Source organism: Silurus aristotelis (assembly GCF_946808225.1).
Source record: "Silurus aristotelis genome assembly, chromosome: 2".
Classification (NCBI taxonomy): Eukaryota; Metazoa; Chordata; class Actinopteri; order Siluriformes; family Siluridae; genus Silurus; species Silurus aristotelis.
Window position 1 is genome coordinate 12625267 of NC_139575.1, and position 18321 is coordinate 12643587.

General features: G+C 38.7%; 1 protein-coding gene across 1 annotated transcript; it reads left to right on the top strand.

Moving 5' to 3' along the window:
- Positions 1–514: 514 nt before the first annotated feature.
- tomm70a (translocase of outer mitochondrial membrane 70 homolog A) lies at positions 515–18321 on the top strand. Its single transcript, XM_083569433.1, has 12 exons — positions 515–860; positions 7296–7469; positions 7576–7702; positions 7869–7978; positions 8306–8454; positions 10325–10532; positions 10603–10737; positions 13282–13389; positions 13722–13838; positions 13937–14034; positions 16668–16790; positions 16996–18321. Exons 1-12 carry the CDS (start codon positions 630–632, stop codon positions 17147–17149), a joined length of 1734 nt encoding a protein of 577 aa, XP_083425559.1. The 5' UTR covers positions 515–629; the 3' UTR covers positions 17150–18321.

Below are 18321 nucleotides of genomic sequence, written 5' to 3' on the forward strand. Positions count from 1 at the left end.
TCAAAAATGGATAAATGTATAAATCAGTAATAATGTGAATGAAACATTAATATGCACAGGTTTGAACTAAAAAAAAACGTAATCAATCTATGGAAGTTTTTCGTAAATGATATGAAATGTCAAATCAACACGTTTTGAATTGGAATTTAATTAGTATTGTGTGCGTTGCAATGGCGCCATCAGGCGGTGAACAATGAACGTACACTATTTCACTCCCTGATAGTAATTTTTTAATTACTTAATTATTATCTTTAACACGGACCTAATAAGCGTTTTCTTGACAATTTTTTAATTAAAATATTATAATCTATAAGGCAATACAAAAATCCCTCTGCACCGACGTTATATGAATATAGTATTTAAAAGTCCCACACTGAAATGTCATTGTGGGTAATAATGTTGAAATTAGAATAGATGTTATATAAAGGGGAGAAACAATCTATAAATACAATGTAAAAAATTACAGAGGAAAACGAACAGATTTTTATGATAATTATTGTGATTATTATGTTTCCGGAAGTTGTGTTTCTCCCCGGTTGCTGAGAGTCCTCCAGTATCCCACAATGCCTTCGTTCCTTGTGTGACCTTTCGGTGATTTCCGCTAAAGTCGGTGTGTGAGTGTGTGTTGCATGGTGGGAACGATGGCCGCTTCAAAGCCCATCGAACCTGAGGCCGGGTCTGGTCTGCCCCGGTGGCAGCTGGCGCTGCTGATCGGGACCCCCATCGTGCTCGGGGTCGGAGCCGCGTACCTGTGGGGCAGGAACCGGAACGGGAGTCAGGCCGGGAGCCGGGGGAAAGACCAGCCCAGTGAGCGCAATGAGGAGAGGAAAACTCCCGAAGGCAGCGAGCAGGACAACATGGTAACACGATGCCTCAAAAATATGTCAACTCAATATATATTAACTATAATACACATATATTTCAGTGAATCCTCTTCCTTTCATTTTGTGATCCAGTCCTGGCTGATAAAGTCACTCTAATGGTGTCATGGCTAACGAGACTGCTGTGGGTCGCATCTCAAATGGCCTCCTTATGTATATGTAGTACCCTATTTACGCTGTAGTGTGGTACTGAAAGTAGTGCACGTGTATAGGGAGTACACTGTGATTTGAGATGACAGGCCAGTCCTTCCCCCCGGCGTGCTGCTCTGGCTAGCTGGTTTATGTCGAGCCATGTTGGTTGACTTTGGTGTTAATTAGTCGTTAGTATGCTTTATTAGGGTTATATTTTTTTCAGTACATTCATGTGTACAGTTTAATAATTAAATATTTTTAAGGTAGTTTTAGCAGCTAGTAAGAAGTGAAAGTGAAATTCCACTGAACACATGTGGGTGGAGTGGTGAAGGTTCTTTCTACTTTCTATATATGTGTGTGTTATGTAACTGTTTTGGTTTTTCACTCTTGTGTGTTATTGAATTGATAGACTTATTTATTTATCTTTTTTTTTTGGGAAGAGTGATTGTTCATAAAATCTCCATAGAGACATGTCTTTTTGTTGACTGATTTTCTGGTCACTTCTTTATTTTGATGATTTCTTTCATGTTCTACTGAATAGCGAATAGACGCCTGCTTTCCATACACATGCATTATGTAGGTTTTGAGCTTATATCTTTTGCCTTTTAAAACGCTTGTTATATTCCTCAGCTGTAAGTCAGTTTGGACAAAAAAGCGTCTGCCAGATGAATAAATGTAAAGCAGGCTTTGGGTCCAGTGTTTATTTTTGGATTTAGAATCAGCTTGATTGGCCAAGTGTGCCTGAGCATACCAGGAATTGTTTTTAGTTTTTAAAGTCAACCAAAAATGTACGATTATCATACAGGTGCTGCAGAGGGACGTGTGCTTGCATATTGGCCCTATAAAATGTCCACAGCAGATTCTAGAGAGGGTTTTGCTTTTTCTGAACAGTCAGAAGGATTAAAAGTTAAGAGCTGTATGTCATGAGCAGCTTGAGCATATGTCAGAGCAACTTGACTTTCTTTCTAAAAAAAAAAATGTTTTTTGCATGTAGAATAAGTTCTGCCAAATTTTGGGCTGAAGGTACTTTTTTATTCTGTTTAGCACCAGAAATCCTTGAATTTCATTTAAATTCAATTTCTATTTCTCTATATTCAAAATAGCAATCATTCAGTTTCTCAATGCGTTTGACACAGAGGCTCAAGTTATCATGTGATCAAGATACAAATCTGAATGATTTCTCGGACCAAACCTTTAACCTTCGTTCTGAACCCACAAGCACTTACTTGCTTATAATTGTGGTTCCTATTCATCCTCTCATTTAATATCTATAGAGAGTATACAATAAAGTATAAAGCTTTAAAGGAAGCTTATGTACATAATCTGCCAGCGTGAACAAATGCAGCTTGTGTAGCTAATCTGAACATGGGGCAAGTGTGAAGGTTAGCATGTAACATGTAAATCAAAGTTAAATTAGTTAGTAAATATTATAGAGCAGTGGTCCCCAACCTTTTTTGCGCCACAGTGTTAAATTTCAGACAATATTTTCACGGACCGGCCTTTACGGTGTGGGGCGGATAAATACAAACTGGTATTTTCTAAATATAATGACAAACGTGAATACACTGTGTTGTGTTTTGTTTATTTTGCTCGCTTGGGGGTTTTCAATTTATCAGTAATGTATTATGTGTTAGCGGCCGGAGCCCCTTTAAGAAGGTAGCGGATGCTGGTAAGACATGTGACCGAGGCATCATGACATGCATCAAGAGTGAGTCATAGACGGCTGTGGCGGAGAGAATCGGGTAATTTTCCAAAATAAACCACCGTTCATAATCAGATAATAAATAAAACAGAAATAATCTTTTTGTGCGGCCCGGTACCAATGGACCCGGGGGTTGTGGACCACTGGTATAGTTGGTTGTAGGGGTTATACATTTCTGGTTGCTGCTGACTTTCAGTGAAGTAAAAAAAATAAAATAAAAGGAATTATCACTGGGTAGTGCATGCCCACAACCAACAACTGTAACTTTTGCTACACAACAATAACTTTTGCTACACCCACAAGAGATAAACTACATGAGAATGTAAGAAGTTGTGTAAGAGAAGTTGTAAACTGCAAGAATGACATTTCAAGTCAAGTCAAGTTGCTTTTATTGCCATTTCTACTATACACATTAGTACACAGTAAAAACGAGACAACGTTCCTCCAGAACCCTGGTTCTACACTAAACAACAACATAGAGCTACAACACAAAGCTACATAAAGTGCACCGAGTGCAAACAGAGCATTTGCAGAGCATATTGGATATTCAAATAATTTCATTTGGAATTTGTGCTTTCTGCGCAGGCTGAGCATTAAAACACTTCCATGCTCAAGTAATCAAAGTGTTTTGTGTAATTTGCATATTCTAAACAGAACAGTGGAAAATTTGCCATGTAGTGTTCTGCATGTGATACTGTACAGATCACTGTCAGATTGAACATTTAAAATAGAAATGAAGAAACATTTATCTGCAAAACAGTTTCAGATAAAATTTTGCCATCACAGACAAATGACCGACACGTAGAAAGACTGTAGAAAGGACATTACTCATAATCTTACATTCCAGTGCTCATGTTAGTTCTCTCTCTTCAGTGTTCTGGATTGTTTTAAAGACTATAATCACACACTTGATGTCACTCAAATGAGGATGGGTTTCCCTTTTGAGTCTGGTTCCTCTCAAGGTTTCTTCCTCATAACATCTAAGTGAGTTTTTCTGCGATAAATACACATCGTTCACCCTAACTATTAAATTCTGTAAAGCTGCTTTGAAACAATGTCCGTTGTAAAAAGCATTATAGAAATAAACTTGACGCCATGAAATAAAACATTGGGAATCCTATAATACGTATTTCATTTATTAGAAAAAAATAAATTTTTGCAATATTTAGTAGGTTTATTAAAAGCTTGTAAAGTTGTATAGTGGATTTACCACTATAATGATATTCAAGAGCTGTTTTTCACATTATTGACTCTTTTTATTCTTATTAATATATACAGTATGTTATGATCCCGCTTATAAAGGCAGAAATAGACCAGGGGGCTTTAACATTGTGTGTCCTTCTACCATGACAAGGTCAACATTTGCATAGAATTGCCCATGTCTGTTTATTAGCAAGACACATGGAACAATGCTGGAGAGAAGTGTGTCGAACATGGCAGCTGTTTTACATACACAGTTACAGAGAAAGAAGTAACACAGAATCTTTATCATGACCATAATGCGCATGTTACTTTTGGAGATATTAGCGTGTATAAACTCAGTAACCTTAAAGAGAACATGCTCCAGCACAGGTTTTTGATTAGTACTCTGCAGGTAAAATTTTAAGTTAAATTTTCAAGTTACTCAGTGGTCCAAGGGTTAGTAACACTTCAGTTTCCGATTAATCATTTATTACAAAGCAAATACGTTTTGAGCTGTTCTGCATAATGTCCATTGCTCCATGTTAGCTTGCATTCTTTTTGAGTTTTCTTCTTTTTTTTTTAAGAAAGACATTAGTAGCCACTGCAGTCCAGAGCTCATGAGGAACAAAGTCAGTGTCACAGTGTGTCATCTTTCTTTCCTGTGGATTTAATAGTGTCTAATCCTGCTTTGTGTCTTACAGGAAATCCACAATGCACAAGACACAAATAGTTATGTAGCCAACAGGGATGTAAAACCTCTTAAATGCTTCCCAGGAACATAAGTGCTAGCAAATGTGACACAATCAGATGTGTTGAAATATTTAGCTTGTCTTTTTCTGTGCATAAATACAAAAAAAGATGAACAAATACATTTACATGTATGGTACTTGGCAGACAATCTTATCTAGAGTGAATTACGAATATATGATCATGCAGTACAGAATCTTTGTTCACAAAAAAATGGTTTTTGAACCATATTTATGAAATTGGACGTATTACTTTTTGTCAGTGTTTGTACAGACTAGCAGAATGAACCTTGGTGATTTGTGTAGTGCAGCAGGTGGTGCACAGGTTATAATCACAGCACAATTTAATTATTTGTGTTGAGTTTAAGCATCGAGTACTTATCAAAATATTTGTTTTGCTAACATCAGTAAGATTGCTTTTATTTTTCTTCATCTGCGTCTTAATGATAAGTGAGTGGTCTAAAGGTTTGGCAAAACTAGGGTGGTAAATTTTTAGGAATTTTTAAAACTGGAAACTTTCCACGGGAATTAATGGGATTATATGGAAATTAACGGGAATGAATGGAAATAAACTGGGAATTTATAAAATTGCAGGTTAGCCAATAACAGGGAACTGAAATGTAGTTGAAAGATAATCTGGGTTAAAACAAATAGATTTAATGCAATTTCAATTGAATTTCTACCCTGCACATTCATCAATCACAAGCACACAAATTAATGTTGATAGCCATAATTACATAAATCTATGCTTAAAACATCCTTGTGCGATTATAAGATATTGTGCAACGAAATTGTACCAAAAATTAAGTCAAAAATGTAATTTTAAAAAGTTTGCAATCATTTCAGCTTATGAACAAACAAAATGTTGATTCATTAATGCTGTTTAGTGCCGCATGTGGATGGCTCTCCTGTCATATAATTTGGCTCCTGTGCTAATCTCCCACACCGGATTTAGAACTAATCGCTGTCTGTCTGAACCTTTAAATATGAGAGCAGTACTGGAAGAGCAGGTTGGAAATGGTTTGCTGAGTACTCGAGTAATTAAATGATGAAAAATCACGCTGCTGACAGAAAACTGAAGTAAGGGGAGAAAACAGCGAGGAGAAGATTCATGTGAAAGCCCGTTTCTGCCACATAAAGTGTTTGAGTATTTATTTCTCGCAATACAGCCCTAGTCTGTTGTGATTCCTTTGCGTGTTGTTTTGCTCAACTGATCATTGCAACGTTGTCTCAGGCTCACACAGCACTTTGTGGCTCCTTGATGATTCAGTAGTCTCGGGCATTAGCTAAGAGCTCAGACTAAGTGGGATTTTACAGAGACAACCTGCTACCAGGGGAAGAAAGCTTAAGTGGTGACTGAGTGGGTTTAACGTCAGTCCGCTCACACTCAAATAATTCAATTCAATTCATTTTTATTTGTATAGCGCTTTTAACAATGAACATTGTCTCAAAGCAGCTTTACACAGATAATGCGGTGATTAAAAATGAATATGTTCTTTATGAGTAAGTTTGTCCCTGATGAGCAAGCCGGTGGCGACTGGCGACTGTGGCAAGGAAAAACTCCCCGAGATGGCATAAGGAAGAAACCTTGAGAGGAACCAGACTCAAGAGGGAACCCATCCTCATCTGGGTTACACCGAATGTCCATTTGTGGCGGGTATACAATGTTGCGGGGTGCAGTGATGATGATCAAAAGCGAAGTGTATTTCTAAATCAGTGTAGGAGACTGTTGACATCAACTACAGTCCAATCCAGGCAGGCCTGGATGAAGTGGGAAGATCCACGGGGGCGTGAGGGGCAGGAACAGTGGTCACTGGAGCCTCAGGAGCATGTTGAGAGAGAGAGAGAGAGAGAGAGAGAGAGAGAGATATGGATTATTAAGTATTAAATACAACTCAAGTGCTCATGTTAGAACTTGTTAATAATTGCTTTGGCACAGATGATATCATTGCTTTAATATTGTCCGAAAATGATTCTGACTGATTTTAATTGGAAGCAGTTCACTGGTGCAAATTTAATCATGCACTCGGCAGCACATAGTAAAAGAAACATGGCTTTTATGGCAATAAAGCAAATCAGCATTTTTTATTACTTTAATAGTTTGTGTTAAGATTAAAATCTGTACATTTATTGGTATTACTTTATACTTTTCTGTCATTTGCCATTTTTAAAATGCGAATATTGAGATTATTGAGATTTTACGTAATCACATAAGCAAACAGTTTATTATTAGTTATTTATTCTAACAGATTTTTTTGCTCAAATAAGTGCATAAACATACACTGCATTTAAAGACTGAGCTTTCCGGTTACTGCACCAGAGTCCGTTAACACTGATGTGTCATTTTAGTCAGGTGCCCCCTGCATCTTAACTCATGAAAATCATAGCTGATAGTCTTCTGAATTGACGAATCCGAACATCAAAAAGGAAAATGGATGTGCAATTTTTTTATGAACACATTTGTTGATTATATGATGTTAACATTAATGCTTACTTTACTGAATGTGTAGTTGTATTTCAGACATGTTTTGTGGTTGTCTGAATCAGATACACTGTAAATATGATACCTTTTTTGTACAATGTTGGAGATTAATATTGTTGTTTTACATAAAATTTGTTTATTCATTTATTTATTTATTTTTTTGTGTTTAGAGCCTTTTGGATAAGGCACAGGTTGCTAAGAACAGGGGCAACAAGTTTTTCAAGGTTGGCAAGTTTGAGCAAGCCATCCGTTTCTACACCGAGGCCATCATCCTGTGCCCGAAAGAACAGAAGAGTGACCTCTCCACCTTCCACCAGAACAGAGCTGCAGCATTCGACCAACTGGTTTGTCTTAGGCGACCAAGCTTGTATATTACAACTATTCTAAAAATAATAAAAAAAAAACAATCCTAGGTATTTTGCAGTACCAAGTAAATCTTTGTGACTGCAGGGAAAATGGATTGAAGTGGTGGAGGATTGTACTAAGGCTGTGGAAATGAACCCGCGCTACGTCAAAGCGCTGTTCAGGCGTGCCAGAGCGCTGGAAAAACTAGACAACAGAAAGGAGTGTCTGGAAGGTGGGAGTCAATATTCTTTTGCTATTTTTTCCCCCGGTTGAGGAAAAGTAAAACAAGTAGTAACCGGTGTAACAATGTTGGATTGCATGTGATCATCATAGTGCACATAAAACAGGGCAGTTTTCAGGCAACTGTAACCTTTAAGATCTGCACTGCGTTCCTCCAGATGTGACGGCCGTATGCATACTGGAGGCCTTTCAGAACCAGCAAAGCATGCAACTGGCGGACCGAGTGCTGAAACAGATGGGACAAGAGAAAGCCAAGGAGAAATACAAGGTAAGAAGATTCTCAAGAGAGTTAAGCAGCTTTGAGATTGCAGAGGGGTCATCTATAGTGTAGCTGAAGCATGTAAGATCCACCCATTACTATGAAGAGCTTTCAGGAGATTAATTTGATTGGGGAGATTTCTGTTAAAAGCAGCAGTTGGACCAATTAAAATGTGTATTACTTTACCCAGCCGTCTGAGATTTTTTTGTTGTTGTTAGCAATGTCACCACCTCTGGAGCTTGTTTTATCAGCCCTTATTGATGATTGAAGTTATGTGTGGTCAGTTCTCTGGACAATATCTAGTCGCTCACTCTTCCACTGAAACTTTATATCCAGAACCGGGAGCCTTTAATGCCATCACCTCAGTTTATCAAGTCCTACTTCAGCTCCTTCACTGATGACATCATCTCGCAACCGCTCCAGAAGGGGGAGAAGAAGGACGAGGACAAGGATAAGGAGGGCGAGGCTGCAGAGGTCACAGAGAGGTCAGTTCATTATTGGTATTGGCCATTGATTTGATTGAAAGGTTTTCTAACATTTTCTAAACATGGAGATTGTTGTATTAAATTCATATAAGTAGCTGTAAGGATGTACCAGGCTGCAGAAGCCAGATGCCTTCACAATATAAAATGCATGATCTGATCTGATTGTTTAAATGGCATACGAGGTGGTATCAAAGTTTTAAGACTAGCCTAGCACAGATCTGGTCGTTTCCACCCATTGTCCTCCCTCAGACGCCTTCTCGGTCGGTTACGTGATGCCGCGAATGTCGAAAAAAAGTTGAGCATGCACTTGGTGGAGCTGTGGTCCTGCCTTGTCTTTTCGGCCGTGGAGAAGATGTCTTCCACTGTGAAGACATCGGAATGATCCTTGACATGAAGAGCAGGTCATCCATTGCACACTGAGTTCTCGGCAGACTTTAACACTGTTCTTTCTGCTCCTGGGTCAGCAGCCGTGGGAAAGAACTTGGCAGCAAAATGGCGCTTGTACAAATCGCACTCGAGGATTGCCTGGACTGTGACACACAGACAATGGCAGCAATGTTGTTGATTGTTTTTGACATTTTCAGTGGTTGACGATGTCTTTTGGCACACTTGACTTATAAAAGTCGGTGCTCCCTGTGACTGTGCGTGCAGTAGGGCTTAAATGGAATTTTTATAATCGAATTACTCAAGGAATCATTAAACTAAAACGCAGAGCACTATATTTACCACAGACCATTGTTACTGACGCACCACCCGCTAAACTCTGGAGCGCCCTGTACAGGTTACACAGAAGAATGAAAAAAAATGGAGGAATGAGAAGAAACCAGCGATGGTGGATTCAGGCCAAAGAAAATGGCAGAAAGTTTCAATTTTCTGATAATTTTAAATGAAAACATTAAAAAAATGCTGTAAAGGGCAGTATTTGCATTTTAATGTAATATGGCAAATAAATGCACTAAATAGTTTTTGTTAATCGATATTCTTGTATGCAATTTCAGCAATAAAAAGTAAAATTGTTCGAAAAATGTAAATGTACAAAAACTTGTTCATATTAAGAGTCCTGTCTTATCTTCTCTCTTATTTAGTATTGCTCCTCAATATAGAAAAAGTACTTCTTATCTGAATAATTGATAGAATAATCGTTACCTAAATAATCAATACCAGCAGCCCTATTGTGTAGCCATGTGCTGCCATCTGTTGGCATGTTACAGAACTAGTCTCGAAACTTTTTGATACCCCCTCATATCTCAGCATACTGCTGCTGCAGCTTTTCCGGTCGAGCCATACGTCCCTAATTAATTTGAAAGCTTTTAAAAAGCATTTCTGTTAATTAGAGAGGCAGGAGTCCAGTTATTTCATTCACAGTACAATGTCTGATTGTTTTCTGAAGCTTAATATTGGTCGATACTTGCATCCTCAGAGTAACCCAGATGACTTTGCGGGGATCTGTTGCCAGATTACTCAAAGCATCCCAGTTATAATGTAGCAGGATTTAGGGCACACATTTTTGTTCTTATGCAATCATGATCTCTGTCATGTTAATCAACACCCTATACCATTTACTATAAGTAGATTAAAATGGGAAAATCAAATTCTAGAGGTGGCTGGTGTGTGTGTGCAGGTTTTCATTCCAAATAAGCAGAACCACACCTATTTATAATTAGGTTAATTTAGGTGAAAGTTCATTCAGGTATGGGTCTTGCCACCTTTAGTTTTTCCAGATACTGGAAATTTCTCATCAGATTTGATAATAAGCCAAAATTTTAAATCAATATCAATATTGGGTCAAAGCACACCTAATAATGCATTTTTTGCAAAGAATTTGCCAATTAGTACTAAACATGGTATTGAATATCTTCTGTTTCTGTAGCTCGGGATATCTGAAGGCTAAGCAGTACATGGAAGAGGAAAACTACGACAAAATCATTAGTGAGTGCACTAAGGAGATTGAATCTAATGGCAGACACACCGCTGAAGCTCTGCTGCTAAGAGCTACGTTCTACCTGCTCATTGGCAACGCCACAGCCGCCCAGCCCGACCTGGACCAAGTCATCAACATGCAGGATGCTAATGTTAAGGTACTGCATGCACTTTAGAGCGTTTACATTGATTTGATGTATTTTTTCCTTAAATGTGATCTTTTTGCAGTTGCGAGCAAACGCTCTGATTAAACGGGGCAGCATGTACATGCAGCAGCAGCAGCCGAAGCTCTCCTCTGAGGACTTCGACATGGCAGCTACAATAGATCCTCGGAATTCCGATGTCTATCACCACAGGGGACAGGTACACTTCTAATATACCATTATTTCTTTATACACGTAGTCGCCCAGTGTGTGTATGTGTATATAAGTATATATGGTTCGACTTAAGATTTTTCGATTTCACGATGACGATAGGGATATGACAATTTTTTTAAAATATAAAAAATTGTACGATACATGGAATGCGCAGCTGGGATAAGCGTATCTATCACCCTGTGAGATGCCCCACGTTCGCTTTTGGTCGACAGAGTAAAATTGTCTCAGTGTGTTTTTTTTTTTCTGTTTTAAATAGCAATTTTAGTGATAAAAGCATGTCTTCCAAGCACCCAAGTATGTCTCCTGCTGGTAGTGGAAAAAAAAAAGAAGAGGAAAGTCATTAGTTTGGAGCAGAAATTTTTTTTTTTATATAAATACCCCATGAACCATCCATCCATCCATCCATCCATCCATCCATCCATCCATCCATCCATCCATCCATCCATCCATCCATCCATCCATCCATCCATCCATCCATCCATCCATCCATCCATCCATCCATCCATCCATCTATCTGGACACACCTTCTCATTCAAAGACTTTTCTATGAAAATCGTAGATTCACACTGAAGGCATCAAAACTATGAATTAACACATGTGGAATTATATATGGAATTATATACATAACAAAAAAGTGTGAAACAACTGAAAAATTTCATATTCTAGGTTCTTCAAAGTAGCCACCTTTTGCTTTGATTACTGCTTTGCACACTCTTGGCATTCTCTTGATGAGCTTCAAGAGGTAGTCACCTGAAATGGTCTTCCAACAATCTTGAAGGAGTTCCCCGAGAGATGCTTGGCACTTGTTGGCCCTTTTGCCTTCACTCTGCGGTCCAGCTCACCCCTCACTAAACCATCTCGATTGGGTTCAGGTCCGGTGACTGTGGAGGCCAGGTCATCTGGCGCAGCACCCCATCACTCTCCTTCTTGGTCAAATAGCCCTTGATGCCTTCAGTGTGACTCTACAATTTTCATAGTCATGAAAATAAAGAAAACTCTTTGAATGAGAAGGTGTGTCCAAACTTTTGGTCTGTACTGTATATATAAACATATACACTCTCACCGGCCACTTTATCACACCTGTCCAACTGCACGTTAACGCAAATTTCTAATCAGCCAATCACATGGCAGCAACTCAATGCATTTAGGCATGTAGACATGGCCAAGATGATCTGCTGCAGTTCAAACCGAGCATCAGAATGGGGAAGAAAGGTAATTGAAGTGTCTTTGAACGTGGCATGGTTGTTGGTGCCAGACGGGCTGGTCTGAGTAATTCAGAAACTGCTGATCTACTGGGATTTTCACACACAACCATCTTTAGGGTTTACAGACGGCAGTTCTGTGGGCGCAAATGCAGTTCTGTGGGCGCAAATGCCTTGTTGATGCCAGAGGTCAGCGGAGAATGGCCAGACTGGTTCGAGCTGATTGTAAGGCAACAGTAACTCAAATAACCACACGTTACAACTGAGGTATGCAGAAGAGCATCTCTGAACCTTGAGGCGGTTGGGCTACAGCAGCAGAAGACCACACCGGGTGCCACTCCTGACAGCTAAGAACAGGAAACTGAGGCTACAATTCGCACAGGCTCACCAAAATTTGACAATAGAAGATTGAAAAAACGTTGCCTGGTCTGATGAGTCTCGGTTTCTGCTGCGACATTCGGATGGTGGGGTCAGAATTTGGCGTCAACAACATGAAAGCATGGATCCATCCTGGCTTGTATCAATGATTCAGGCTGGTGGTGGTGGTTAATTGGTGTGAGGGGATATTTTCTTGGCACACTTTGGGCCCATTAGTACCAATTGAGCATCGTGTCAACGCCACAGCCTACCTGAGTATTGTTGCTGACCATGTCCATCCCTTTATGACCACAGTGTACCCATCTTCTGATGGCTACTTCCAGCAGGATAACGTGCCATGTCATAAAGCGCGAATCATCTCGGACTGGTTTCTTTAACATGACAATGAGTTCACTGTACTCAAATGGCCTCCACAGTCACCAGATCTCAATCTTATAGAGCACCTTTGGTATGTGGTGGAACGGGAGATTCGCATCATGGATGTGCAGCCGACAAATCTGCAGCAATGTGGACCAAAATCTCTGAGGAATGTTTCCAGTACCTTGTTATATCTATGCCACAAAGGATTAAGGCAGTTCTGAAGGCAAAAGGGGGTCCAACCCGGTACTAGTAAGGTGTACCTAATAAAGTGGCCGGTGAGTGTGTATATGTATGTATGTGTGTATGTATACACACACACACTGTATATACATTTCTTACTTGGTTGTGTACCTTTTGAAGAACTCTGAGCTCTAATACTTTTGCATTGTACTGGAGCAGTGCTTTGTTTGCGTTGTAACAGCAGCTTACCCTGTCTTTTACTAACACTTTTTAGTTGTACAAGGTTTATCATGAAGTTGCCCAACTTGCATACCTTTTATTCTGAATAATGCCTATTAAATTAGGTTAATTATACTTCAGAAAATTACATTTTCCCTATTCATGTTTGTGATTCTCCTGTCTTTTCTCAGCTGAAGATCCTGCTGGACAAGGTTAGGGAAGCAGTGGAAGATTTTGATGAGTGTATTCTGCTCAGGCCTGACTCTGCATTGGCACAGGCACAGAAGTGCTTTGCTCTGGTGAGTAGCAGCAGGGGGCGCTCATGAGCAATCAACTCTGTGACCAGATCTGTACAGCTTGTGTATTGTATTTGCTCTGAAAGACAAACCATTATGACTCAATTATACAATCACTGGTTTCAAAATGTAAGGTGTATGGTAATATAGTCTAAATGTCCCTGCTAAATTATCTATTATAAATTATGTAGCTAAACAATGTATGATGTCAAGTGTATGAATTTTAGAAGGGTAGTACAAAGAAGTGCAAAGAACTTAAAAAAAAAAAAAAAAAAAAAAAAAGAGCTTTGAATTTGATGGTACACGACCTGATCCCTTGTATTTCTGTGCTATAGTACAGACAGGCTTACACTGGAAACAACGCGTCTCAAGTGCAGTCAGCCATGAGCGGCTTCGAGGATGTCATCAGAAGGTTCCCAAAATGTGCAGAAGGTTATGCCCTTTATGCACAGGTATGAACTTTACTGTTCTACACACTGTTTTACTGTTCTGCTTTGACAAACCACAGTCGTACTTAATTTTTATATTTTCTTTCTCTCTGTCTGGGTAGGCACTGACTGACCAGCAGCAGTTTGGGAAGGCAGACGAGATGTACGACAAATGTATTGAACTGGAGCCTGATAATGCCACAACTTATGTCCATAAAGGGTTAGTGTCCAGCCACATGACGTAATTACTGCATGCAGGAGCATTTCATTCATTTTCCTCTTGAATACAACTGTGTTTTCCACCTCATATTACTGCACTACATATGAATGATGTATGATTATCATAGATATACTTTTTTTAATTTGTATTAATTAATTTCTAGAAGCTATATAGTATATTAATATTATAGGGAGGAAAAAAACAGCAGTTGGCCCCTTTGGGGGGTTTTGTTTCAAGACCAAGGCCACATAAAACAATCTGACTGGCCACATACTGACAATATTTACATCTCATTTACAACTCTGACCTGTGCTCCATTCTGAAGTGATTATGCACATTAGTATTGAGCTTTAATAATCAACTGATTAATTACTTAGTTATTTTTTTTACTTTTTTTTATGTAGTTTCTACAAACATTGATGTAATTTCTAACAGCTTATTTTCCACACCACTAATTCTCAGGATTTGCTTATTATAATAAATTTAACGTTACCGGACACTGACCGTTTGAGGTATAACTGCTTATTGGCATGGCCATATTTTTTTTTATTCTAGGAGCAAAGTTATCAGTTTTTACTTTTTTGAAAAGAAAAGACTGTTGAAAAGCCTGATGTTCATCAATTTAGTTCTGTTTAATTCTGTTCTCTCTCTCTCTCTCTCTCTTTCTCTCTCTCTCTCTCTCTCTCTCTCTCTTCTCTCTCTCTCTCTCTCTCTCTCTCTCTCTCTCTCTCTCTCTCTCTCTCTCTCTCTCTCTCTCTCTCTCTCTCTCTCTCTCTCTCTCTCTCTCTCTCTCTCTCGTGCTCTCCCACAATCGACTGTACAGATTTTTTACCTGACAGTTATAGTGAGGGCCTTACAATGACAGCTTTAGTGTTAAAGAAGCTAGAAAAAAAATTTGTTATACAGTATCTCACAAAAGTGAGTACACCCCTCACAATCACGTCTCAAAAGGAAGACTGTTCTGAAGCTGGCTCGCAAACAGTTTACTAAAGACAACCTGTCCAAGGGCATGAATTACTGGAACCATGTACTGTGGTCTGATGAGATTAAGATGTTCGGCTTAGATGATGTCCACATGTGTGGTGATGCCCTGGTAAAGAGTATGTCTTGCCTACAGTCAAGAATGGTGGTGGTAGCATCATGGTCTGGGGCTGCATGAGTGCTGCTGGTACTGGGGAACAGCGGTTCATTGAGGGGAAACATGAATTACAACATGTACCGTGACATTCTGAAGCAGAACATGATGCCCTCTGTTCAGAAACTGGGCCGAATGGCATTTTTCCAACCTGATAATGGAACACAAGCTAAAATGACAACTGCCTTGCTGAGGAAGCTGGAGGTGAAGGTGATGGAGTGGTCTCCAGACCTGAACCCTATTGAGCACCTGTGGGAAATTCTCAAGCAGAAGGTCAAGCGCCATGTGTTTAACATCCATCAGCTCTGTGATGTCATTATAAAGGAGTGGAAGAGAATCCCAGCAACAACCTGTGCAGCTCTGAATTCCATGCCCAGAAGGATTAAGGCAGTGCAGGATAACAATGGTGCTCACAAAATATTGACACTTTGGACAGTTTTTGATATGTTCACTTACGGTGTACCCACTTTTGTTGCTAATTATTTAGACAAAAATGGCTGTATATTAAGTTATTTTCAGAGGACAGTAAATCTGTACTGCTATACAAACTGCACATTTACTACTCTAATATATATCCAAGTTTTATTTCTATAGTATTGTCCCTTGGGCAAGTTAAATAAAATGGTTGCTGAAATGTGAGGGGTGTACTCACTTTTATGATATACTGTACAGTAAAACCCCGTTGGACGAGCATAATTTGTTCTTGAAAATTGCTCGTAGGTTTGAACTGATTTTCCCCATAAGAATGAATGTAAAAGCGATTTTAATCCTCATTCGATTCGCTTATTTCTGCACTAAAAAGTATTTGTAGCCTATTTTAACAAACAAATACACCGCAAACTACCGTACGGTAAACATAATTTAACACTTACTCATGTGGTAGTGGTTGATTGCGAGTGTAAGACGTGCACCACGTTCGTAACCTTCTTGGTTTCCATTGTAATTCTATTTACTTTCGTTTTTAGAAATTTTTTAAGATTTCTAGTGAAATAAAAATAGAACACTTAAAAAAGTTAAGTTTTTCCTGCACTAAACAAACCGAGCGACACGTCATCAACTAAGCGACTGATGCTACCCTCGGACGAAAACGAGGAACCGGCAGCGTGGGTTTGCTCGTGCCTTCGAAATTTGCTTGTGAAACAGGGTAAAATTTTGCGAGCAAGGTTGCTCGTATCTTCGTTTGCTCGTACAATTAGTTGCTCGTACATCATGGTTTTACTGTATATGATTTAACCAAATGCATGGTCAGGAAAAAATATGGCACTTCAATTTCTAAACGACTGTTTCTATGCATGAAAAAGTATCTGGTTGTTTTGAATAAATGAACAGATGTAAAGACCTTTCATTAAATAATTGACATTAGGAGTTTTGAGTGAGCAGGTTCTCAGTTCTTGATAAAGGAAAACATGTCTTTGTGTCTGTGGTATTAATGGTTGTTAGGTTGGAAATTGGGGTAGGTATTAAACATTGAATTGTGTGTGTGTGTGTGTGTGATCAGGCTGCTGCAACTCCAGTGGAAACAGGACTTGGACACGGGGTTGGAACTGATTAGCAAAGCCATCGAGATTGACAACAAATGCGACTTTGCCTATGAAACGATGGGAACCATAGAAGTTCAGAGGTTTGTCTTTAAAGATTGAAGTAACTTATAAAACCTTTTGTTAGTTTCAGTGCTAAAAACTCTTAAGTTTTGTCTGAGAGTAAATGTCACATTTGCAAATGTATATGGTTTCATATTGTTGCCAAGAGACTGTAATATCCTACAATCTTGAAATATTTAGACATAAATTAAGAAATATATTAAAATTGTCATTGTTTCTTCACAGAGGAAACCTGGATAAGGCCATAGATATGTTCAACAAGGCCATTAACCTCGCCAAGTCTGAGATGGAGATGGCCCATCTGTACTCACTTTGTGACGCTGCCTATGCACAGACCGAGGTGGCCAAGAAGTACGGGCTCAAGCCCCCGACATTGTAACCCTCCACCACCAATCCCACATCTACTGCTGAGCCTGAGTATCTTATATCCATGAACATTTATTTCATTTTTTTGTGTAAGGTGTTAATCTATCATCACGAGAGAGAATGCGAAGTCTGCTCTGGAAATATGAGATTACGTTTACCTCATTCGGATTAGGGTAGAAAGAAAATCCAAGCGAGGAGTGAGCCGAGTGAAGGGAGAAATGAAACGGTGAGAAAGAGAAATCAGTTCTCAACTGCCTGGCACTTGTGGTGAAAACGAATTCCACCATTCATAAGGCATGCACACACTTCACTTAGTGCCACTCCTTATGTGCCCTTTTGAAATCCCTAAATAATTTGAAGTATTGTGATATCAATCTATGCTAAAAAAAATCTATATATTGTTAGTAATTTCAGACAAATTCCCCTAAAGGCTTAATGCTTTTCATCTTCTTTTTTTTTTTAATTGAATCACACATTTTCAATGGTCATCTGTGTGCACACTGTTGAAAAAATTGTTTTCTTTTTGCTTGATGTTGTGATACATTTGTTCAGATGTTCTTGACAGTTTAGTCATTAAATACACATCATTGTTTTATGAGAAGTACAGGATGCAGTGTTTCAGTAAAGTTCTCTAATCCACGTGTAACAAGTCTGTTATTGACTCGTTGATCTATTTTGGGAAAGAATTTGGCCATATGCAGTTTCTTTTATTTCCCATATCCATCCTGATTTCTTTTCTTTCTTTCTTTTAAAGTAGGGGATTGACCTTTTTCTTTTATATTCTGTACAGCATGATTGTAATTTCTTTATAAATAAATAACATAAAGGCTCTCTTGCAGTAATAATGCCGTCCAGCCAGTTAGGTTTTTGGAATGAGTGTTAGGAAAGATCAGCTTGTTTGAGTAAATATGATGCATACATAGTTTCATTTTAGAAGGAAGGGGAAAAGAAAAAAAAAAATTATATTTACATTCAAATGAATAGTATCTAGCCTAGCCTGTGCACTAAAATTCTGAATTGAAAAAATTGTCAATTTATCGAGATGTAACAGTGTCAAAGAAAACAATGTACATTCCCCACTTGTTTTTTTTTTTTCAACAGTACATCCAGTTAATTTTTTACTTCAAAATAAATTCCTGCCCTCTGGTCAACTTGAATAGTTTTTTCACTGTTGACAGCAAATAA